At 43.1% G+C, this 24,406-nt stretch overlaps 1 protein-coding gene across 4 annotated transcripts in view; it reads left to right on the top strand.

Moving 5' to 3' along the window:
• LOC140732400 (meiosis-specific coiled-coil domain-containing protein MEIOC-like) overlaps positions 1-24,406 on the top strand; it is a 99,534-nt gene that overhangs the window by 50,440 nt on the left and 24,688 nt on the right. For all 4 annotated transcript variants that reach the window (XM_073054988.1, XM_073054990.1, XM_073054991.1 and 1 more), the window contains one exon: positions 21,106-22,906. In XM_073054988.1, coding sequence (XP_072911089.1) covers positions 21,106-22,906 — 1,801 coding nt within the window. The remainder of the gene's footprint in view (positions 1-21,105; positions 22,907-24,406) is intronic.

The raw sequence follows: 24,406 nt of genomic DNA, 5'->3' as shown, positions 1-24,406 counted from the left end.
CTCATCCTCCGCCGCTTCAAGGAGAAAGGCAGAGTTCATTCAACCTATTCTCATATCGCATGCTCCCCAATCCAGGCAACATCCTTGTATATCTTTTCTGCACCCTTTCTATGGTTTCCACATCCTTCCTGTAGTGAGGTGACCAGAACTGAGTACAGTACTCCAAGTGGGGTCTGACCAGGGTCCAATATAGCTGTATCATTACCTCTTGGCTCTTGTACTCAATTTCACGGTTGATGAAGGCCAATTCACCTTATGCCTTCTTAACCACTGAGTCAACCTGCGCAGCGGCTTTGATTGTCCAGTGGACTCGGACCCCAAGATCCCTCTGATCCTCCAGACTGCCAAGAGTTTTACCATTAATACTATATTCTGCCATCATATTCGACCTACCCAAATGAACCACCTCACACTTATCTGGGTTGAAATCCATCTGTCACTTCTCAGCCCAGTTTTGCTTCCTATTGATGTCCCGCTGTAATCTCTGACAACCCTCCACACTATCCACAACACCCCAACTTTTGCGTCATCAGCAAATTTACTAACCCATCCCTCCACTTCCTCATTCAGGTCATTTATAAAAATCACGAAGAGAAGGGATCCCAGAAAAGATCCCTGAGGCACAGCACTGGTCACCAACCTCCATACAGAATATGACCCGTCTACAACCACTCTTTGCCTTCTGTGGACAAGCCAATTCTGGATTCACAAAGCAATGTCCCCTTAGATCCCATGCCTCCTCACTTTCTCAATAAGCCTTGCATGGGGTACCTTGTCAATTGCTTGCTGAAATCCATGTACCTTACATCTACTGCTCTACCTTCAACACTGCGTTTAGTGACATCCTCAAAAAATTCAATCAGGCTCATATGGCACGACCTGCCTTTGACAAAGCCATGCTGACTATTCCTAATCATATTATGCCTCTCCAAATGTTCATCAACCCTGCCTCTCAGGATCTTTTCTGTCAGCTTACCAACCACTGAAGTAAGAATCACTGGTTTATAATTTCCTGGGCTATCTCTACTCCCTTTCTTGAATAAGGGAACAACATCTGCAACCCTCCAATCCTCTAGAACTTCTCCCCTCCCCTTTAATGATGCAAAGATTATTGCCAGAGGCTCAGCAATCTCCTCCCTTGCCTCCCACAGAAGCCTGGGGTACATCTTGTCCAGTCCTGGAGACTTATCCAACTTGATGCTTTCCAAAAGCTCCAGTACATCCTCGTTCTTAATGTCCATATGCTCAAGCTTTTCAATCTGCTGTACGTCATCCCTACAATCGCTAAGATCCTTTTCCATAGTGAATACTGAAGCAAAGTATTCATTAAGTACCTCTTCTATCTCCTCCGGTTTCATACACATTTTTCCACTGTCACACTTGATTGGTCCTATTCTCTCATGTCATATCCTCTTCACATACATATAGAATGCCTTGGGGTATTCTTTAATCATGCTTGCCAAGGCCTTCTCATGGCCCCTTCTGGCTCTCTGAATTTCACTCTTAAGCTCCTTCCTGCTAGCCTTATAATCTTCTAGATTTCTGTCATTACCTAGTTTTTTTGAACTTTTCGTAAGCTTTTCTTTTCTTCTTGACTAGATTTTCAACACCACGGTTCCGGTACCCTGCCATCCTTCCCTGTCTCATTGTAATGTATGTATGCAGAACACCACACAAATGTACCCTGAACATTTGACACATTTCTTCCGTACATTTCCCTGAGAACATCTGTTCCCAATCTATGCTTCCAAGTTCCTGCCTGATAGCTTCATATTTCCCCTTACTCCAATTAAACACTCCTCTTAACTTGTCTGTTCCTATCCCTCTCCAATGCTATGGTAAAGAAGATAGAATTGTGATCCCTATCTTCAAAATGCTCTCCCACTGAGAGACCTGGCACCTGACCAGGTTCATTTCCCAATACCAGATCAAGTACAGCCTCTCCTCTTGTAGGCTTAACTACATATTGTGTCAGGAAACCCTCCTGAACACACTTAACAAACTCCACTCCATCTAAATCCCTTGCTCTAGGGAGATGCCAATTAATATTTGGGAAATTAAAATCTTCCACCATGACAACTTTGTTATTATTACACCTTTCCAGAATCTGTCTGTACCTGCTCCTCAATGTCCCTGTTACAATTGGGTGGGTTATTAAAAACACTCAGTAGAGTTATTGACCCCTTCCTATTTCTAACTTCCACCCGCAGAGACTCAGTAGACAATCTGTCCATGACTTCCTCCTTTTCTGCAGCTGTGACACTACCTCTGATCAGCAGTGCCATGCCCCCACCTCTTTTGCCTCCCTCTCTATCCTTTCTGAAACATATAAAGCCTGGCACTCTTAAGTAACCATTCCTGCCCCTGAGCCATCCAAGTTTCTGTAATGGCCACAACATCATTGCTCCAAGTACTGATCTAGGCTCTAAGTTCATCCGCTTTGTTCATGATGCTTCTTGCATTAAAATAAACACATCTCAAACCATCGGTCCTAGTGTATCCCTTCTCTATCACCTGCCAATCCTTCCTCTCACACTGTCTCCAAGCTTGCTCTATTTGTGAGCCAACCACCCCTTCCTCCGTCTCTTCAGTTCAGTTCCCATCCCCTAGCAATTCTAGTTTAAACTCTCCCCAGTAGCCTTAGCAAACCTCTCTGCCAGGATATTGGTCCCCCTGGGATTCAAGTGTAACCTGTCCTTTTTGGACAGGTCATGCTTGTCCCAAATGACTCCCAGTGATCTTGAAATCTGAATCTCTGCCTTCTGCTCCAATCCCTCAGCCACACATTTATCCTCTCCTCACTCTATTCCTATACTCAATTTCGCTTGGCACAGGCAGTAATAACAAGATTTCGACCTTGGAGGTCCTGCTTCTCAGTCTGTTTTCAGGACCTGCTTCCTTTTCCTACCTATGTTGTCGATACCAATATGTATCATGACCTCTAGCTGTTCACCTTCCCACTTCAGGATATCGTGGATGTGATCAGAAACACCCCGGACCCTGGGAGGCATACTACCATTCATGTTTCTTTCCTGCGTCCACAGAATCACCATTCTGACCCCCTAACTGCTGCCTTCTTCCTTTCCCTACCCTTGTGAGCCACAGGGCCAGACTCTGTGACAGAGGCACAGCCACTGTTGCTTCCCCCAGGTAGGCTGTTCCCCCCCCCCCCCCCCCCAACAGTACTCAAACAAGAGTACTTACTGTTAAGGGGGACAGCCACAGAGGTACTCTCTATTATTTGACTTACCCTTCCTTCTCCTGAATGTTACCCACTTATATGTCTCCCCAAGTCCCCGGTGTGACTACTTGCCTATAGCTCTTCTCCATCAGTCCTCACTTTCCCTGACCAGCCGAAGGTCATCGGGTGCATCTCCAGTTCCCTAATGCGATCCCTAAAGAGCTGCAGCTTGACGCACCTGGCGCAGATGTGGCTGTCCAGGAGGCTGGGTGTCTCCCGGACTTCTCACATCTGACACCCAGTACAGAACACCTGCCTCACAGACATACTTCCTGTTTCTATTCCTCACAGGTAACTTACCTCGCCTCAACCCTTTATCGCCAAAGCCCTACCACTCTGCCTCAGATCACTCCGTTGATGACCGCTCTGCTAGGCAGTGTCTCCCTTTTATGCCCTGAACCTTCCCTGCTACCTATCTTACGATTGGTGCTCTGGTTATAGCCACGTACAATGACAAACACTCGTGAAGCTCCGTTTTTAAATAACCACCGCCGACCTGTGAGAAATCCCTCTTGGTAAAGCTCTGTTGACGCTGCTGATAGGCCATGTACAGCAAAACTAATTCAAAATCAAAAGAAAACAATTGCCACTTGCCTGTGACCGTACTGTCTGTTATTCTTGTGTGACATGCCCACAGCTCCAATGATTGCTCCAAATGTCAAACCCTTTATTTGATCCTTTATTAGCAATTAGCAAAAATATAATTAAGTATTATTGAGTGTCATCTCAGCAAAAGGTAGGACCTCTGCTGGTCCCAAGCTACAAACTGCCACAAAATAAGTAATAATTTATTCCCTTTGCTTTTGCCATGTCCCCACTCATGAGAGTAGTTACTGTTACGTTTTGTAACCTCAAAACTAATTCAAATGAAGATGGAGTTGGGAATCTGAAAATACGGTTGTAACATCTAGTTTACTTTTAGCGAGGTGTGCAAATATCACATTGTAGCGTGATGAAGTATGCAATTAATGTATTTTGCATATAACCCATAATGAATTATTCAAATGAACAGGAAAGCTTAATCAAGCAATACTATATATATATATATACATACAAGATTACTAAATAATATTGAAATACTAAATACACAACAGTTAACATAATAAACATCGTAAATATGCAACACAGAATACAGAAAAATACAGAAAGCTATGTTCCTACTGGGAGGAAGGATGGGGATGGAAAGATAAGAGAACCTTGGATGTTCAGAGAAGTGAAGAATTTAGTTAAATTGAAAAGAGGAAAGGAATGTTAAGCTTTGAAAGTTAGGATCAAACGAAGCACATGAAGAGTTTAAAGAAGCCAGAACAAAAGTAAAAGAGGGAATTAGGAAAGGCAGAAGGAGCCATGAAAAGTACTTGGCAAGTAGGGTTAAGGTGAATCCCAAGGCATCAAGAGCAAGAGGATAACTAGGGAGAGGGTGGGACCACTCAAGGATAAAGGGGGGTACATTTGCTTGGATGCAAAGAATGTGAGTGAGGTACCTAATGAGTACTTTGCTTCGGTATTGACCAAGGAAAAGGATATGGAAGACCAGAAGATCAGTGTTGAGTATATAAATACATTAGGATGTTTCGAAGTTGAGGAGTAAATGTTAGGCCTCTTAATGAGTATTAAGGTGGATAAGTCCCTTGGTGGAATTTACCCCAGGTAATTGAAAGAGGCAAGAGACGACATTGCTTGGACTTTTAGTATCTTCGTGTCCTCTCGAGCCACAGGTGAGGTCCCAGAGGACTGGAGAGTGGCTCATGTTGTATGTCTACATATCCCTCAGGTTCTGTTGGCTGCGTAAATCTAGAGAACTTGCATGAAAATGTAGATGGGTGGGTTAATAAGTTTGCAATGATACCAAGATTGGTGGAATTGTGGATAATGTAGTAGAAGACTGGCAAAGAATACAGCATGGTGTAGATCAGTTGCAGGGCATGAAATGGCAGATGGAGTTTGACCCAGATAAATGTGAGGTGTTGCATCTTGGTAGACCAAATGCAAGGAGACAGTACACTGTTAAGGGCAAGATTCTTAACAATGTTGCTGAGCAGAAAGATTTTAGGATTCAAGTTCATATCTCCTTGAAGCTGGCTACACTGATTGATAAGAAGGTTAAAGCTTATGGAATGCTTCCATTGTTGAGACATCAAGTTCAAAAGTCACAAGGTTATGTTGCAACTTTATAAAACTCTGGTTTGGCCACATCTGGAGTATTGCATACAGTTCTGGCTGTCCCACTATAGGAAGGAAGTTGAGGCTTTGGAGTGGGTGCGGAGAGGATGCTGCCTGGTTTAGAGAGCATGTGCTATCATGAGAGGCTGGATAAACTACTTGGAGTGTTTCCTCTAGAGTGCCAGAGGCTGAGGGGAGTTCTGATGGAGGTTAATAAGATTATGAGAGGCATAGATAGAGTGGACAGAGAGTATCTGTTTCCCAGGGTTGAAATGTCTAATACCAGAGGGTGTGCATTGAAGGTGAGAGGAATTAGGTTCAAAGTAGATGTGAGGGTTAAGTTTTTTAAGTGGATGCCTCAAATGTGCTGCCTGGTATGGTGGTAGAGGCAAATAAATACATTGGAGGTTTTCAAGAGATGTTTGGATAGGCACGTGGATGTAAGGAAGGTGGAGGAATGTGGACATGGTGAAGGTAGGAGGGATTAGTGTTTGGGTGTCTTTGATTTGCTTTTAGCTAGTTCGGCACAACATCATGGTCCTGTGTTGTACTGTTCTGTTCTTGTACAAAGCAGATAGAGAACAGATGCATGGCTCCTACACTGTTGTTCAAGCAGCCCACAATAGAGTGTGATTGCATCCATCTGTTGTGATGGTAGGCAAATTGCAGAAGGTCCAAGTCCTTACATAGGAATTAATTCTCTAGACATGATCAACCTCTCAAAGCACTTTATCAAGTAGAGGTCCCCCACAATCATCAGGAGGGAATCTGGATATGCTGTCTCATAACTATTGATCATGGTGCTCAGCTTCTCCAGTGCCATCTTGATGTTTGTCAGTTGTGAAGTGTACAGTGGAGCCGGATAATGGCGGAGAACTCCCTCGGCAGACAGATTATAAACAGCACTTGACCACCAGATGATTCTGCTCAGGGGAGCAAGACTGAGACAGAACTAGAGGGCATGTATTTATTAGACCATATAAGAGCAGAATTAGGCCATTTGGCCCATGAAGTCTGCTCTACCATTTCATCATGAATGATCCAATTTTCCTCTTAGCCCCAGTTTCCTGCCTTCTCCCCGTATCCCTTCATGCCCGGACCAATGAAGAATCTTATCAACCTTTGCCTTAAGCAAAGGTTTCAAAGGTACATTTAATGTCAGAGAAATGCATACAACATACATCCTGAAATTCTTTTCCTTTGCAACCATCCACGAAAACAGAGGAGTGCCCCAAAGAATGAATGACAGTTAAATGTTAGATCCCCAAAGCCCCCCCAGTTCCCCCACCCACGCATAAGCAGCATCAAAGCAACGAACCCCCCACCCCTTCCAGCAAAACAAAGCATCAGTGCCCCCCCCCCACTGAGCACTCAAGCATGCAACAAACCATCAGTAAAGACACAGACTTGCAGTACCCCAAAGACTACTCGTTCACCCGGTAATTTGACATACCACAGGCTCTCTCTCTCTGCCTAATAAGGGAAAAAGAGGTATCCCCGTTTCACACTGAGAGGGGAGACATAACAAACAATTCAGTTATTTACTATGTTAAAAGTCTGCTGTGTCACTTTTTCCGAGCTCAGTGCCCAAAGAATTCAGGTCTCTGGGCACACAGCCAGCAGCCAGCTCGCTGCTTTCAATCTTTGTGTACTCTCACGACACAACAGTTTCCCGCAGAGGCACTGACCTCGTCCGCCCACCCCCAGAGCCACAAAATCCTGGAATCCCGGAGGCACACTAGTCTTTTAGGCTGCGTCCTTTAGTGACCAGTCGTGAGACCCTGAGAGTGGGTCCCATTCCCACAAAGAACCGGAGTCAGCGTGTAACTCATCAGGGTCTTCAAAAGAACCATGAAAGGGAAGAATAAGGATATTAAAGATAGAAATAGAGCTGTTTCCGAAGATGCAAGCAAAGAAGTCACCATTAGATAGATAGATAGATAGATACTTTATTCATCCCCATGGGGAAATTCAACTTTTTTCCAATGTCCCATACACTTGTTGTAGCAAAACTAATTACATACAATACTTAACTCAGTAAAAAATATGATATGCATCTAAATCACTATCTCAAAAAGCATTAATAATAGCTTTTAAAAAGTTCTTAAGTCCTGGCGGTAGAATTGTAAAGCCTAATGGCATTGGGGAGTATTGACCTCTTCATCCTGTCTGAGGAGCATTGCATCGATAGTAACCTGTCGCTGAAACTGCTTCTCTGTCTCTGGATGGTGCTATGTAGAGGATGTTCAGAGTTATCCATAATTGACCGTAGCCTACTCAGCGCCCTTCGCTCAAACTCTCCAGTACTTTGCCCACGACAGAGCCCGCCTTCCTTACCAGCTTATTAAGACGTGAGGCGACCCTCTTCTTAATGCTTCCTCCCCAACACGCCACCACAAAGAAGAGGGCGCTCTCCACAACTGACCTATAGAACATCTTCAGCATCTCACTACAGACATTGAATGACGCTAACCTTCTTAGGAAGTACAGTCGACTCTGTGCCTTCCTGCACAAGGCATCTGTGTTGGCAGTCCAGTCTAGCTTCTCGTCTAACTGAACTCCCAGATACTTGTAGGTCTTAACCTGCTCCACACATTCTCCATTAATAATCACTGGCTCCATATGAGGCCTAGATCTCCTAAAGTCCACCACCATCTCCTTGGTCTTGGTGATATTGAGACGCAGGTAGTTTGAGTTGCACCATATCACAAAGTCCTGTATCAGTTTCCTATACTCCTCCTCCTGTCCATTCCTGACACACCCCACTATGGCCGTGTCATCAGTGAACTTCTGCACATGGCATCATCATCATCTTCCTAAGCTCCTTACATACATAAAGACTTGGCCTCTAGCTGCCTGTGGCAAAGAATTCCACAGATCCACCACTTTCCAGCTAAATAAATTCCTCCTCATTTCTGTTCTAAAAGGATGCTCCTCTATTTTGAGACTCTCCCATCACTGGAAACATCCTCTCAGAATTAGAATCAGAATCAGGTTTGTTACTGCGATCATGTGTCAGGAAATTTGTTACTTAGCAGCGACAGTTCAATGCAATACATAATGTAGAAGAAAGAAGATAAAAATAAATAAGTAAATCAATTACAGTATATGTATATTGAATAGATTGAAAATCATGCAAAAAAGAAATAATATATATTAAAAAAGTGAGGTGTTCATGGGTTCAATGTCCATATGGGAATCAGATGGCAGAGGGGAAGAAGCTGTTCCTGAATTGCTGTTAATGTGTTAATGAATTCTGAATTCAGCTGTTCCTGAATTGCTGTAGGAGGCTTCTGTACCTCCTACCTGATGGTAACAATGAGAAAAGGGCATGCCCTGGGTGTTGGGGGTCCTTAATAATGGACGCTGCCTTTCTGAGACACCACTCCTTGAAGATGTCGTGGGTACTTGTAGGCTATTACCCAAGATGGAGCCAACTAAACTTACGATCCTCTGCAGCTTCTTTCAGTCCTGTGCAGTAGCCCACCCCCCCCCCCCCGTCCCCCTATACCAGACAGTGATGCAACCTGTCAGAATGCTTTCCACAGTACATCTATATAAGTTTTTGAGTGTTTTTGTTGACATACCAAATCTCTTCAAACTCCTAATGAAGTATAGTTGCGGTCTTACCTTCTTTATAACTACATCAATATGTTGGGACCAAGTTAGGTCCTCGGAGATCTTGCCACCTGTGAACTTGAAACTGCTCACTCTCTCCACTTCTGATCCCTCTGAGGATTGGTATGTGTTCCTTCGTCTTGCCCTTCCTGAAGTCCACAGTCAGCTCTTTTGTCCTAATGACGTTGAATGCCAGGTTGTTGCTGCGACACCACTCCACTAGTTGGTATATCTCACTCCTGTATGCCCTCTCGTCTCCATCTGAGATTCTACCAACAATGGTTGTATCATCAACAAATTTATAGATAGTATTTGAGCTATGCCTAGCCACACAGTCATGAGTATAAAGAGAGTAGAGCAGTGGGCTAAGCACATACTGGAGGTGCACTAGTGTTGATTGTCGGTGAGGAGGAGATAGTATCACCAATTCGCACAGTTTGTGGTCTTCTGGTTAGGGTTCCAATTGCAGAGTGGAGGTACAAAGACCCAGGTTCTGTAACTTACCAATCAGCATTGTGGGAATGATGGTGTTGAATGCTGAGCAATTGCTGATGAACAGCATCCTGACATAGGTGTATGTATTGTCCAGGTGGACAATGTGTGATTCTGCTTACATTTGGCCCCTTGGGCACATCTATCTCTCCATATGTCCTATATCATCCCCTCAGCCTCCTGAATGATCCAGAGTTCATCTAGTTCCAGCATCAAGTCCTTAACACAGATTGTTAGAAGCTTCAGCTGGATGCACTTCCTGTAGCTATAGTCTTCAGTGACACTGGAGGTCTCTCTGCCTTCCCACATCTCACAAGAAGAGCATTCAATTATCCTGACTGATATCTCTACTATCCTAGCTGAGCAGATATAAAGATGGGAGGGAGGAAAAAAGCTTAACCTTGAGTTTTTCTTTTTTTTTTGTTTTCTGACTAAGGTCTCTCCCCGCTGAGTCGTCAATGAGCTAAAGCCTCAAGATCACAACTCTGACTCTGTCCATTCAGATGACAGCTGCTGTGCCTGCCCATGCCTTCCTTTAATTTGCTCTTACTAATCAATCCCAAGTGCCGATTGGTTGCTGGTCAAAGCTCTTTCTTGCTCTAATGGCCTAGCCTTTTGTACTTGGGCAGTGGACCTGATTGAACCTCTCAAAACTTATAATGGTGAGAGTGGAGAGATCTAATAGGAATCTGAGGGACAACTTTTACACCCAGAGGGTGGTCCATATCTGGAATGAACTGCTAGAGGAAGTAGTTGACACAGGCACATTAACAACATTTAAAATATGCTTGGACATGTGCATGGATAGGAAGGGTTTAGAGGGCTATAGGCCAAATGTAAGCAAATGGGCTTTAGATGAGTGGCTTGATCAGTATGGGTAAGTTGGGCCTAAGGGTCTGAAGCTTTGCTGTATGACTCTGACTCTGTGCAGTTAACCACTGAATTGCTGTTAGTGATGAAAATGAACTTTGGAGTCTTTGCTGATGTGCTCAAGGCTGTATCCTAGTCTGCGATTTGCATAGTGCCTATTGGTTCCATAATGTATATGTGTGCACTTGTGAGGCAAGTTATGTAGACAGCCTTATTGGGAAATTTATTAACTAGTCAGAAGTATGCAGAGCAGGTGGTAGATGACATTAATTCTTTACTTTTATTATTTTTTGCTGCCATCAGAGAAGATGCAACTTACAGACTTGTCTTTGTAGGCAAGTTCTTTTCACATCATTTAAGCACCATACCTTAAAAGCAGACTGGAAGACCCAGGCTTTGTGGAGCTTTTTCATAGTAGTCTGAGTCATTTAAAAAAAATTGCTCTCTAACACAGATGCTGTTGATATACTTAAACATACATTAGTATCTACTGTATATATTTAGCAGCAGCTGTCGTAAGACATGAATTTTACTCTTTCATACCTTCACCTTATTTCTGACTTCCAGAAAAGTAACAACAGACATGTGTTATCAAAATGTTCTGCCATTAAATGTTACAAATAAATCAAGTCAAGTTTATTGTCATTTAGCTTTTTACATGTATATAGCATATATAACCATTTAATGTATATAGAAACGAGACATTTCTTTGAACCAGGGTGTTAAGCACAGTAGTATACATAACACGATAACTTATGAAGCTGAGGATGAAATCTGCAGATGAATCACACATAAATAGCAAACTAAAATGCATTAATATTAAATATTGTAAGGTATGGGACAGTGACCAGTGACACTTTGACTATGATGTGGCAAGAAGTTCAGAGGTCTAATGGCCTGGGGGAAGAAACTGTTTCTCATTCTAACCTTATTGTTAATCCCATTTTGGTTGCTGTTGAGGGTGGGACGGTTGTCCTGACAGAGGACCACCATGACAATCGGGTCTCTGGCACTGAGCCAGGTTCTGTGGTGCAGAAGGGAAAGAGGAAGATGAGGAATGTGGTAGTCATAGGGGATTCCATAGTGAGGGGAACAGACAGGAGGTTCTGTCAGCCTGATATAGATACCCACATGGTGTGTTGCGTCCCAGGTACCAGGGTGTGGGATGTCTCGGATCGGGTGCAGAGTATTCTGAAGGGAGAGCTTGAACAGCCAGAAGTCTTGGTACACGTTGATATCAATGACATGGGTAGAAAAAGGGAGGAGGTCCTGAAGAGAGAATTTGGGAAGTTGGGTAGGAAGCTGAAAAGCAGGACCTCCAGGGTAGTAGTCTCAGGATTGCTGCCTGTGCCAAGTGCTAACGAGTGCAAGAATAGCATGATCAGGCATATTAATACATGGCTGAGAGACTGGCATTACTTCCGGGCACTTAGGGGCGACTCTAGCAGCAGTACTCTCAATGGATATGAATAAATATTCTCGTTTCAGACTAATACAGCTAAAAAGCACAACTGCTTCCAAAGTCAGTACAGTCAACAAAGATGTCTTAATGCATTTAAATAAACTATCGCTGTTTAAAATTGACGGATACAACTCTGATTGTGGACGGAAGCGCCCACGGAGGAAGCATTGCTGCAGATCGAGGTTACAAGTGCATTTAAGGAAACAGGGTTGTAACCTCCCAATGCTGACTATCTTGCTGGCAAATGTGTAGTCTCTGGTGAATAAAATCAATGATCTCAGAAATAGGGTGCTAAATCAGATGGACATTAGGACCGCATGCATCTTTTGTTTCATGGAATCCTGGTTAACACCTTCCGTACCAGATGCAGCGATTCAGATCAACGGGTTTACTATACACCGTCAGGATAGATCTATATAGTCTCTCAAAAGCAGAGGTGGAGGAGTATGCCTCATGATCAACTCTTTTTGGTGCACAAATATATCAGTGCTGTCCCAATTCTGCTCACCAGATCTGGAGTATCTAGCAGTTAAGTGCCATTCTTTTTAGCTACCACAGGAGTTCTCTGGGGTTATTTTGGTAGCAGTATACGTTTCACCTCAGGCTAATGTCAGTTAGGCTTTACATGATCTGAGCAATGGGATCAACATGCACGAAACAGCGCATCCTAACGTCTTCACCATTGTTTTGGGAGATTTTAACCAGGCCAGTCTGAAAAAAATCATTAAGCAAATACCATCAACAGATAACTTGCAATACCAGAGGAAAGGGAGGTTGGCTCACAAATAGAGAGAGCTTGGAGACAGTGCGAAAAGGAGGATAGGCAGGTGATAGAGAAGGGACGCACTCAGACCAGTGGTTTGAGATGCGGCTGTTTTAATGCGAGGAGTATTATGAACAAAGTGGATGAGCTTAGAGTGTGGATCAGCACTTGGAGCTATGATGTTGTGGCCATTACAGAGACTTGGATGGTGCAGGGACAGGATTGGCTACTTCAAGTGCCAGGCTTTAGTTGTTTCAGAAAGGACAGGGAGGGAGGCAAAAGAGGTGGGTGTGCGGCACTGCTGATCAGGGATTGTGTCACAGCTGCAGAAAAGGAGGAAGTCATGGAGGGGTCGTCTACGGTGTCTCTGTGGGTGGAAGTTAGGAATAGGAAGGGGTCAATAATTCTACTGGGTGTTTTTTATAGACCACCCAATAGTAACAGGGACATGGAAAAGCAGATAGGAAGTCCAATTCTGGAAAGGTGTAATAATAACAGGGTTGTGGTGGGAGATTTTAATTTCCCAAATACTGATTGGCATCTCTCTAGAGCAAGGGGTTTAGATGGGGTGGAGATTTTTAGGTGTGTTCAGGAAGTTTTCTTGACACAATATGTAGATAAGCCTACAAGAGGAGAGGCTGTACTTGATCTGGTATTGGGAAATGAACCTGGTCAGGTGTCAGGTCTCTCAGTGGGAGAGCATTTTGGAGAAAGTGATCACAATTCTATCTCCTTTACCATAGCATTGGAGAGGGATAGGAACAGACAAGTTAGGAAAGCGTTTAATTGGAGTAAGGGGAAATATGAAGCTTTCAGGCAGGAACTTGGAAGCATAAATTGGGAACGGATGTTCTCAGGGAAATGTATGAAAGAAATGTGGCAAATGTTCAGGGGATACTTGTGTGGTGTTCTGCATAGGTACGTTCCAATGAGACAGGGAAAGGATGGTAGGGTTCAGGAACTGTGGTGTACAAAGACTGTTGTAAATCGAGTCAAGAAGAAAAGAAGAGCTTATGAAAGTTTCCAAAAAATTAGGTAATGATAGAGATCTAGAAGATTGTAAGGCTAGCAGGAAGGAGCTTAAGAATGAAATTCGGAGAATGATAAGGGGCCATGAGAAGGCCTTGGTGAACAGGATTAAAGAAAACCCTAAGGCATTCTACAAGTATGTGAAGGGCGAGAGGATAAGATGTGAGAGAATAGGACCAATCAAGTGTGATAGTGGAAAAGTGAAAAGGAGATAGCAGAGGTACTTAATGAATATTTTGCTTCAGTATTCACTATGGAAAAGGATCTTGGTGATTGTAGGGCTAACTTGCAGCAGACTGAAAAGCTCGAGGATGTAGATATTAAGGAAGAGGATGTGCTGGAGCTTTTGGAAAGCATCGTTGGATAAGTCACCAGGACCGGATGGGGTGTACCCCAGGCTACTGTAGGAGCGAGGGAAGAGATTGCTGTACCTCTGGCAATGATCTTTGCATTATAAATGAGGACAGGAGAGGTTCCAGAGGATTGGAGGGTTGCAGATGTTGTTCTCTTATTCAAGAAAGGGAGTAGAGATAACCCAGAAAATTATAGGCCAGTGATTCTTACTTCAGTGGTTGGCAAGTTGATGGATAAGATCCTGAGAGGCAGGATTTATGAACATTTGGAGAGGCATAACATGATTAGGAATAGTCAGCATGGCTTTGTCAAAGGCTGGTTGTGCCTTACGAGCCTGATTGAGTTTTTTGAGGATGTGACTAAACACTCTTGATGAAGGTAGAGCCATAGATGTAGTGTATATTGATTTCAGCAAGGCATTTGATAAGGTACCCCATACAAGGCTTATTGAGAAAGTAAGGAGGCATGTGATTGAAGGGGACATTGCTTTGTGGATCCAGAACTGGCTTGCCCACAGAAGTCAAAGAGTGGTTGTAGATGGGTCATATTCTGCATGGAGGTCGGTGAACAGTGGTGTGCCTCGGATCAGTTTTGGGACCCCTATTCTTCGTGATTTTTATAAATGACCTGGATGAGGAAGTGAAGGGATGGGTAAGTAAATTTGCAAATCACACAGAAGTTAAGGGTGTTGTGGATAGTGTGGAGTGCTGTCAGAGGTTACAGCGGGACATCGATAGGATGCAAAACTGGGCTGAGAAGTGGCAGATGGAGTTCAACCCAGGTAAGTGTGAGGTGGTTCATTTTGGTAGGTCAAATATGATGGCAGAATATAGCATTAATGGTAAGACTCTTGGCAGTGTGGAGGAGAGGGTGCAGAAGAGATTTACAAGGATGTGGCCTGGGATTGGGGAGCATGCTTTATGAGAATAGGTTGAGTGAACTCGGCCCTTTCTCCTTGGGGCGATGGAGTATGAGAGGTGACTTGATAGAGGTGTACAAGATAATGAGAGGTATTGATCGTGTGGATAGTCAGAGGCTTCTGAAATGGCTATCATGACTGGGCATAGTTTTAAAGTGCTTGGAAGTAGGTACAGAGGAGATGTCAGGGTTAAGTTTTTTACGCAGAGAGTGGTGAGTGCATGGAATGGGCTGCTGGTGGTGGTGGTGGAGGCGGAAACGATAGGGTGTTTTTAAGACTCCTGGATAGGTACATGGAGTTCAGAAAAATAGAGGGCCATGGGTAAGCCCAGGTAGTTCTAAGGTAAGGACATGTTTGGCCACAGCTTTGTGGGCCGAAGGGCCTATATTGTGCTGTAGGTTTTCTATGTTTCTATCAAACAACACACTGGACCACCATCAAGAATGCCTAACGTACTATTCCACACCCTCACTTCGGGAAGTCTGATCACCTGGCTGTACTTCTACTCCCTGAGTAAAGGCAGAGACTGAAGACTGCAGCACCAGTAGCGAGGACCAAGAAGGTATAGACAAGGGAAGCACAGGAGCGCCTACAGGACTGCTTTGAATCGGTGGAGTGGACTGCAGTCAGAGATTCATCTTCTAACCTGGATGAGTATGCTGCAGTTGTTATCGACTTCATTAAAACCTGTGTGGATGACTGTGTGCCTACAAAGACTTACTGCACATTCCCAAACCAAAAGCCATGGATGAACGAGGAGAGACGTTGCCTGCTGAAGGCTAGATAGCATCCAAGTCTGGCGACCCAGACCTGTACCAGAAAACTAGGTCTGATTTGCCAAGGGTATTTCAAGAGCAAAGAGACAATTTTGAACGAGGTTGGAGGCAACATTGGATGCACAACAACTCTGGCATTGTTTGCAAGACATTACTTCCTACAAAGCAAAACTTAATAGCATGAGAGGCTGATGTTAGGCTGTCTTTAAAGAGAGTGAACCTTTGTAAAGTGGAAGGTCCTGATGGAGTACCTGGAAGGCTCTGAAAACCTGTGCCAACCAACTGGTAGGAGTATTTAAGGACATTTTCAACCTCTCACTGCTGTGGGCAGAAGTTCCGACTTGCTTCAAAAAGGCACCAATTATACCAGTACCTAAGAAAAAGAACGTGAGCTCCCTTAATGACTAACGCCCGGTAGCACTCACATCGACAGTGATGAAATGCTTTGAGAGATTGGTCGTGACTAGACTGAACTCCTGCCTCAGCAATGTCCTGGACCTGTTGTAATTTCCCTATCTCTACAGTAGGTCAATGGCAGATGCAATCTCAGTGGCTCTCCACACAGCTTAGACCACCTGGGCAACACAAACATCTATGTCAGGATGCCATTCATTGATTATAGCTCAGCATTTAATACCATCATTCCCACAATCCTGATTGAGAAGTTGCAGAACCTGGGCCTCTGTACCTCTCTCTGAAATTGGAACCCCAGCTTCCTAACCGGAAAAGCACAATCTCTGCAGATAGTTGATAACATCTCCTTGCTGACGATCAACACTGGTGCACCTCAGGGGTGTGTGCTTAGCCCACTGCATTACTCACAATATACCCATGACTGTGTGGCTAAGCATAGCTCAAATACCATCTATAAATTTGCAGACGATATAACCGTCGTTGGTAGAATCTCAGCTGGTGACGAGATATGCCAACTAGTGGAGTGGTGCAACAACAACCTAGCACTCAATGCCAGTAAGATGAAAGAGCTGATTGTGGACTTACGGAAGGATAAAACGAAGGAACACATACCAATCCTCATAGAGGGGCCAGAAGTGGAGAGAGCAAGCTGTTTCAAGTTCCTGGATGTCAGGATTTCTGAGGATCTAACCTGGTCTCAACGTATCGATGTAGTCATAAAGAAGGCAAGACAGCTGCTAAAATTTATTAGAAGTTTGAAGAGATTTGGTATGTCAACGAATAAGCTCAAAAACTTCTATAGCTGTACTGTGGAGAGCATTCTGACAGGCTGCATCACTGTTTGGTATGGGTGGGGGGGGGGGGGTGTCTGCTGCACAGGACCGAAAGAAGCTGCAGAGGGTTGTAAATGTAATTGGCTCCATCTTAGGTACTAGCCTACAAAATACCCAGGACATCTTCAAGGAGCGGTGTCTCAGAAAGGCAGCGTCCATTATTAAGGACCTTCAGCACCCAGGGCATGCCCTTTTCTCAATGTTACCATCAGGTAGGAGGTACAGAAGCCTGAAGGCACTCACTCAGTGATTCAGGAGCAGCTTCCTCCCCTCTGCCATCGGATTCCTAAATGGACATTGAACCTTGGACACTACCTCACTTTTTATTAATACATAGTGTTTCTGTGTTTTTGCACAATTTTTAATCTATTCAGTATACGTATACTGTATAAAGTATACTGAATAAGATTTATATGATTATTGTTTCTATTATTTTATCTTTTTTCTTCTATTTTATGTATTGCATTGAACTGCTGCTGCTAAGTTAACAAATTTCACATCACATGCCAGTGATAATAAACCTGATTCTGGTGTAGGGGGCAGGGCTTCAGATTCATGGATCATTGGGGCTTCTTCTGGGGGCAGTACGACCTGTACAAAAAGGATGGGTTACACCTGAATACAAGGGGTTCCAATATCCTAGCAGGCAGGTTTAATAGAGCTGTTAGGGAAGGTTTAAACTAATTTGGCAGGGGGATAGGAACTGGAGTGATAGTATTGTCTATAGGCCTCTAAATAACAGCCGGGATGTGGATTACAAATTACAGTAGGAGATAAAAAAGCCGTGTCAGAAGGGCAATGTCATGATAATTGTTGGAGATTTTAATATGAAAGTGGATTGGGAAAACCAGGCCAGTACTGGACCTTGAGAGAGAATTTATAGAATATCTAAGGGGTGGCTTTTTTGAACAACTTGTTGTTGAGCCCACTAGAAGATCGGCTGTGCTGGATTGGGTGTTGTGCAATGATCTGGAGGTGATAAGAGAGCTTCAGGTTAAGGAACTCTAAGGGAACAGTGATCACAATATGATCGAGTTCACTTTGAAATTTGAGAAGGAGAAGCTAAAATCCAATGTCTCAGTATTTCAGTGGAATAAAGGAAATTACAATGGATGAGAGGGGAACTGGCCAAAGTTGTCTGGAAAGGGACACAAGCAGGAAGGACAGCAGAGTAGCAATGCCTGGAGTTTCTAAGAAAAATGAGGGAAGTGCAAGACAGATATATTCCAAATAAAAATAAATTTTTGAATGTTATTAGGACACTACCTTGGCTGACAAGTGAAGTCAGAGCCAAAGTAAAAGAGAGGGCATACAACGAAGCCAAAGCTAGTGGGAAGGTAGAGGATTGGGAAGCTTTTAAAAACTTGCAGAAGGAAACTAAGAAGGTCATTAGGAAGGAAAAGATCAATTATGAAAGGAAGCTAGTGACTAATATCAAAGAAGATACTGAAAGCTTTTTAAAATATATCAAGGGTAAAAGAGAGTTGAGGGGAGATATAGGACCAGTAGAAAATGATGCTGTAATTATTGTAATGAGAGATGCAGAGGAACTGAATGCGTATTTTGCATCAGACTTCACAGTGAAAGACATCTGCAGAATACTGGACATTCATGAGTGTCAGGGAAGTGAAGTATGTGTAGTGAAAATTACAACTGAGAAGGTGCTCAGGAAGCTTAATGGTCTGACGGCGGATAAATCTCCTGGACCTGATGGAATGCACCCTCGGGTTCTGAAGGAAGTAGCTGTAGGCACATGACAAGATAGGCCAAAGCCAGCGTGGTTTCCTGTAAGGAAAGTCCTGTCTGAATAATCTGCAATTTTTTGAGGAAATTACAAGCAGGGTAGACAAAGAAGATGTAGTAGATGTGGTATACTTGGATTTTCAGAAGGCCTTTGACAAGGTGCTGCACATGAGGCTGCTTAGCAAGATAAGATCCCATGGAATTACGGGGGAGTTACTAGCATGGGTATAGCTTTGGCTGATTGGCAGAAAACAGAGAGTGGGAATAAAGGGATCCCATTCTGGCTGGCTGCCGGTTACCACCACGGAGGTTGGTGTTGGGACCGCTGCTTTTTACAATGTATGTTAATGTTTTGGACAAAGTGATTAATGGATTTGTGGCTAAATTTGCTGATGACACAAAGATAGGTGGAGGAGCAGGTAGTGTTGAGGAAACAGAGATCCTGTAGAGAGATTTAGATAGTTTAGAGGAATGGGCAAAAAAGTGGTGAATGAAATACAATGTTGGAAAGTGTATGGTTATGCACTTCGGTTGAAGAAATAAATGGGTAGACTATTATTTTGATGGGGAAGGAGCTCAAAATGCAGAGATGCAAAGGGACTTGGGAGTCCTTGTGCAGGATACCTTAAAGGTTAATCTCCAGGTTGAGTCAGTGGTGAAGAAGGTGAATGCAACGTTGGCATTCATTTCTAGAGGTATAGAATATAAGAGCAGGGATGTGATGTTGAGGCTCTATAAGACACTCCTGAGACCACCTTGAAGTATTGTGTGTAGTTTTGGGCTCCTTATTTTAGAAAGGATTTACTGACATTGGAGAGGATTCAGAGAAGATTCACAAGAATGATTCCAGGAATGAAATGATTACAGTATGAGGAACATCTGTCAACTCTTGGGTGGTATTCCCTGGAGTCAGGAGAATGAGGGGGGATCTCATAGAAACATTCTGAGTGTTAAAAGACTTGAACAGATTAGATATGGTAAAATTATTTCCTATGGTAGGGGATTCTAGGATAAGGGCACAACTTTAGGTTTGAAGGATGTCCATTTAGAACAGAGATGCAGAGAAATTACTTTAATCAGAGGGTGGTAAATCTGTGGAATTTGTTGTCACAGGCGGCAGTGGAGGCTAAGCCATTGGATGTATTTAAGGCAGAGATAGATAGGTTCTTGATAGCCAGGGCATCAAAGGGTGTGGGGAGAAGGCAGGGGACTGGGATAACTGGAAAAATTGGATCAGCCCATGATTGAATGGCGGAGCAGATTCAATGGGCTGAATAGCCAACTTCTGCTCCTATATCTTATGGTATACATTGCTCCTGATGAATGTTCCCAATGGACGTTAGGGAGACTCCTATGATCCTTTCTGCCGTTCTCACAGTCCTCTGTAGGGACTTCTGGCCTGATGCTTGACTGCTCCCATACCAGGTGAAGATGTAACTTGTCAGGATGCTTTCAATGATGCTCCTTTAAAACACAGTTAAGATGGGGGGTGAGGAGCCTTGCTTGCCTCAATCTTAGGAAGTGGAGGCGCTGTTGTTTTATTAGAAGTTTGAGAAAAAGCAGGATCTTCCCAGTGGATCCCAATTTTAATTCCACTTCTTATTCCCATTCTGATATGTCAATCCATGGCCTCCTCCACTGTCATGATGAGGCCACACCTAGGTTGGAGGAACAGCACCTTGTATTTGGTTTGGGTGGCCTCCAACCTGATGGCATGAATATTGATTTCTCAAACTTTCATTAATGCCCTCACCCCATTCCTTCACCATTTCCCTTCCCCTTTTCCCTCTGTCATCTTACCTCCTTGCCCACCCATTGCTTCCATCTGGTGCTCCTTCCCCCTTTTCTTTCTTCCATGGCCTCTGTCTCATTCACCAATCAACCTCTCAGCTCTTTACTTCAGCCTTACTCCTCCAGCTTTCACCTATCTCCTTGTGTTTTTCTCTCTCCTCTCTCCCCACCTTTTAAATCTACTCCTCAGCTTTTTTCTCCAATCCTGCCGAAGGGTTTCAGCCCAAAACATCAACTGTACTCTTTTCCTAGATGTGGCTTGGCCTGCTGAATGCCTCCAGCAGTTTGTGTGTGTTGCTTGGACTTCCAGCATCTGCAGATTTTCTCTTGTTGGGGAGTGAAACATCGTGGTCACTGAAGTGCAGTGTAGACTTGTAATCTGTAATTCTCTGAATTAGTGGGGGAAGGGGGAGATGTATACGGCCAGCAGCACAATTGTGGTGAACTCCCTAGGTATATAAAACAGTCTTCAGTTCACTAAAATGAACTCAATCATCAGTGAGCAATAGGATGCCACTGCTAAAGCATTCATACACCAGTTCTTATTAATGTAATAAATTGACATTGTACTGTAGTATCACTGATGACCATCTGAAAATTAATTTCTTTCAGTTGTAAATTATTTTATGTCTTTCAGGGATTCATCCTCTAGAGTATTTCAATCAATTTGGTCCACTGCAAATGGAGATGGTACTGGATCAGCTTTGAAAAACCAAATCGAAAATTGTAGAACTTCAAATAGTATGGGGATTTCTGAATATTATGAGGAAAACTCTCAGACATTGGCAGAAAAAGGAAATGCCGATGAACTTTATCAAGGATTTCAAAGGTTTAATCTTTCAGAACCATGGATTTCCATGCTCAATAAAGATACTGACCTGTGCGATTCTCAAGCTAGTAATGTCACGTCTATAGTGAGAAATGACACTGTGCCTCAAAAAGAAGAGTTTTCCTTGCAGTCCAAGGAATTTGATTGCTGCTTACAAAATTATGAGCATGTTGAGAGGGGAGTTTCCAATTTTAATATACGTAGCTTCCATAATAATATGAACACATGCAAAGAACACTACAAAATTGACCAATTTAGAGAAAATAAAGTTGGAGCATTTGGGATCAAAGATTGTACCCGGAATTCAGAAAATATATACAATTCACGTGTTGGTGATACGTGGGGCAAAGTGTTGCAGGAGAAACAACTAATTCAAAAAGGACATGAAGATTTCAGTGCCAGTTCTTTGAAGAAAAACTCTTATGTTTCACAAATGGATTTCCATAGCTTGCAGTTTCCCAAGAAGAATGGCTTTATTGCTGATATCAACAGAAAACCTGTTTTTGACTATCCAAAGCATCGAAACCATGCTCGTATGTTTCGAGACAGTTGTGAGAACCATTGTGAAAAGTTGAATCAGAGTTGTTTAGATGGTCTTGCTAGGTCATCTGAATATATTAATTTGACAAAGATTATGCCACATAGGAGTGAATATTGCCCTCATTCTTCCCAAAGCAACCTGCTATGGTCTGATAATAACCCCACTGGTGAACCTAGTCCTGTGTTTAAGAAAGATGGCAACATTATTGCAACAACTTCAGAAACGTCAATAATATCTGCTGTAAGTAGCAGGTCTCCAACACAGTTGCCAATATCTGGTGTTTTTCAACCTAATTATTATCATCCAGCAGCTCCAGTGGAATCCTTAAGGCAAGATGAATGTCCCAGGTTTTCTAGTGGTAATATCAGTGAATGGAATTCATCCAATGTTGTTGGTAAAATACAAGAGCAAAGTAAGACTGGTACAATACTTAATATTGATTCTTCAGCTGCCAGAGATGATCAACATCAAAAACATTCTCTTGGATTTGGTACCAGTTGGACATCACATCACAATGTTGGTAATGATGAGCCAGTTAAATATTTTAGATATTCTAATAAACATGGATACAATAACAACAGGGATGACAAGGGAGGACGCAAAAAAATATACCCACATCCTTTGAACTCTGGACCTTTTGGACAAAACCACCAACAGTGTAATGGTTACCGCAGACAACATGAGCAAGATAATAGCAATATATCTGATTTCATTAATCATTCTTTCTTACCCACATTCCCATTCATGATGTCTGATTTTAAACAAAATCAGAACTTCTCCCAGTTTGGCCCCCATGGATTTCCTTCAGGTTTCTCTTTTCCTCATTCAACATTTCCATTCCCTGAGCTAATTGACTTTTTTCATTATGATGACTTTAATCATTTACATCCTTTTATAAATGATCTTTTTGGTGGAGATATGACCACACCCTACTTTGGATTTGGATTTCCACCACCATTTTCCAAATACAGACCTATGAAGAATCGTAGTGGCCCAGCAAATGAACTTCACATTCGATTGGAAGAGTGTTATGAACAGTGGCGGGCTTTGGAAAAAGAGAGAAAAAAGGTAAATGAGGAGTTAATCGCCTGTATTATTTAACTTTATTTCTTTGTACCTGATAAAATGGCCATTAAATTCTTTTCATAGCAATGTAGTCAAAACGGCTCTATAGTGTTAAATACAAGTGATTCTACAAATGGTGTAAATCTAGAGCAGGATACAGACAGTGTTAGAGGAACTCAACAGATCAGGCAGCAGCTGTGGATGGATATAAACAGTTGGCATTTCAGGCAGAGACCCTTCATCAGAACTAGAAAGGAAGGGGGGCAGAAACCAGAATAAGAAAGTGGGTGGAGGTGGAGTACAAGCTGGTCGGTGAAATGAAAGGAGGGAATGATGGATGGAGGTGGGGGGATGAAATGAGAAGCTAAGCGGTGATAGGTGGAAGAGATCAGGTTTGAAGTAAAAAGAATCCATAGGAGAGGACAGTGGATCATGTGTTATGGGGAAGGAGGAGGGGCACCAGAGGGAGGTAATGGTCAGGTGAGAAGGAATAAGAGAGGAAGAAATTGCCAGAAGCTAGAGAATTGATGTTCATACCATCAAGTTGAAGAGTACCCAGAAGAATACCTCTTCCAACCTGAGAATGGCCTCATTGTGACTATGGAGGAGGACATGGACTAACATATGGAAAAGGGAAGTAGAATTTAAATGGGTGGCCACTGGGAAATCCCACCTTTTCTGGTGGACAGTGAGAAGATGCTTGTATGAAGTGGTCCCCCAATCAATGTCAGGTGTCACCAATGTAGAGGAGGCTGCACCTGGAGCATTGGATACAGTGGATGACCCCAATAAGTTTCAGGTGAAATGTAGCCTCACCTGGAAGGATTGTTTTGGAGCCCGAATGATGGTGAGAGAGAAAGTGTAGGGGCAGGTTTAACACTTGTCTTGCTTGTAGGGATAAGTGCTAGGAGGGTGATCAGTGGAGAGGGACGAGAGGACAAAAAAGCCATGTAGACTGATCCTTGCGAAAAACGGAGAGTGGGGGAAGGGAAAATGGTATTTAGTGATAGGATCTCATTGAAGATGGTGGAAATTACAGAGAATGATGTGCTCGATGCCAAGGCTCGTGGTGGTAGGTAAGGAGAAGGGAACTCTCTCTTTGTTATGGTGGTTGGAAGATATAGTGAAGGCAGATGTTCAGGAAATGGAGGAGACATGGGTGAGGGTAGCACTAATGGTAGGGTTAGGGAAACTCTGCCTTTTGAAGGATGAAAACATCTCAGATAACTTTCCCACAATGAATGTTAGGCTGACTGATCTGTATTTCCTTGGCTTGTCCTTGTAGTTTTCCTTAGTTCATCATTGGTCTTCAGTCTTCTAGTATCTCATTTTCTGCTAATGATGATACAAATTTTTCTGTCAGGGCCTCAGCCATTTAATCCCTACCATCGCACAATGTTCTAGGAATCATTCGATCAGACCCTATGTATTTATTCACCTTTGTGTGCTTTAAGACTAGCAGCACCTTTTTTGTAATGTGTTTCAAGGCATCACTGTTTTCTT

This window comes from Hemitrygon akajei, chromosome 8 (assembly GCF_048418815.1).
Source record: "Hemitrygon akajei chromosome 8, sHemAka1.3, whole genome shotgun sequence".
In the NCBI taxonomy this organism is placed as follows: domain Eukaryota; kingdom Metazoa; phylum Chordata; class Chondrichthyes; order Myliobatiformes; family Dasyatidae; genus Hemitrygon; species Hemitrygon akajei.
The sequence above is the reverse complement of the archived record's forward strand: the minus strand, read 5'-3'. Positions and strand labels throughout refer to the sequence as shown.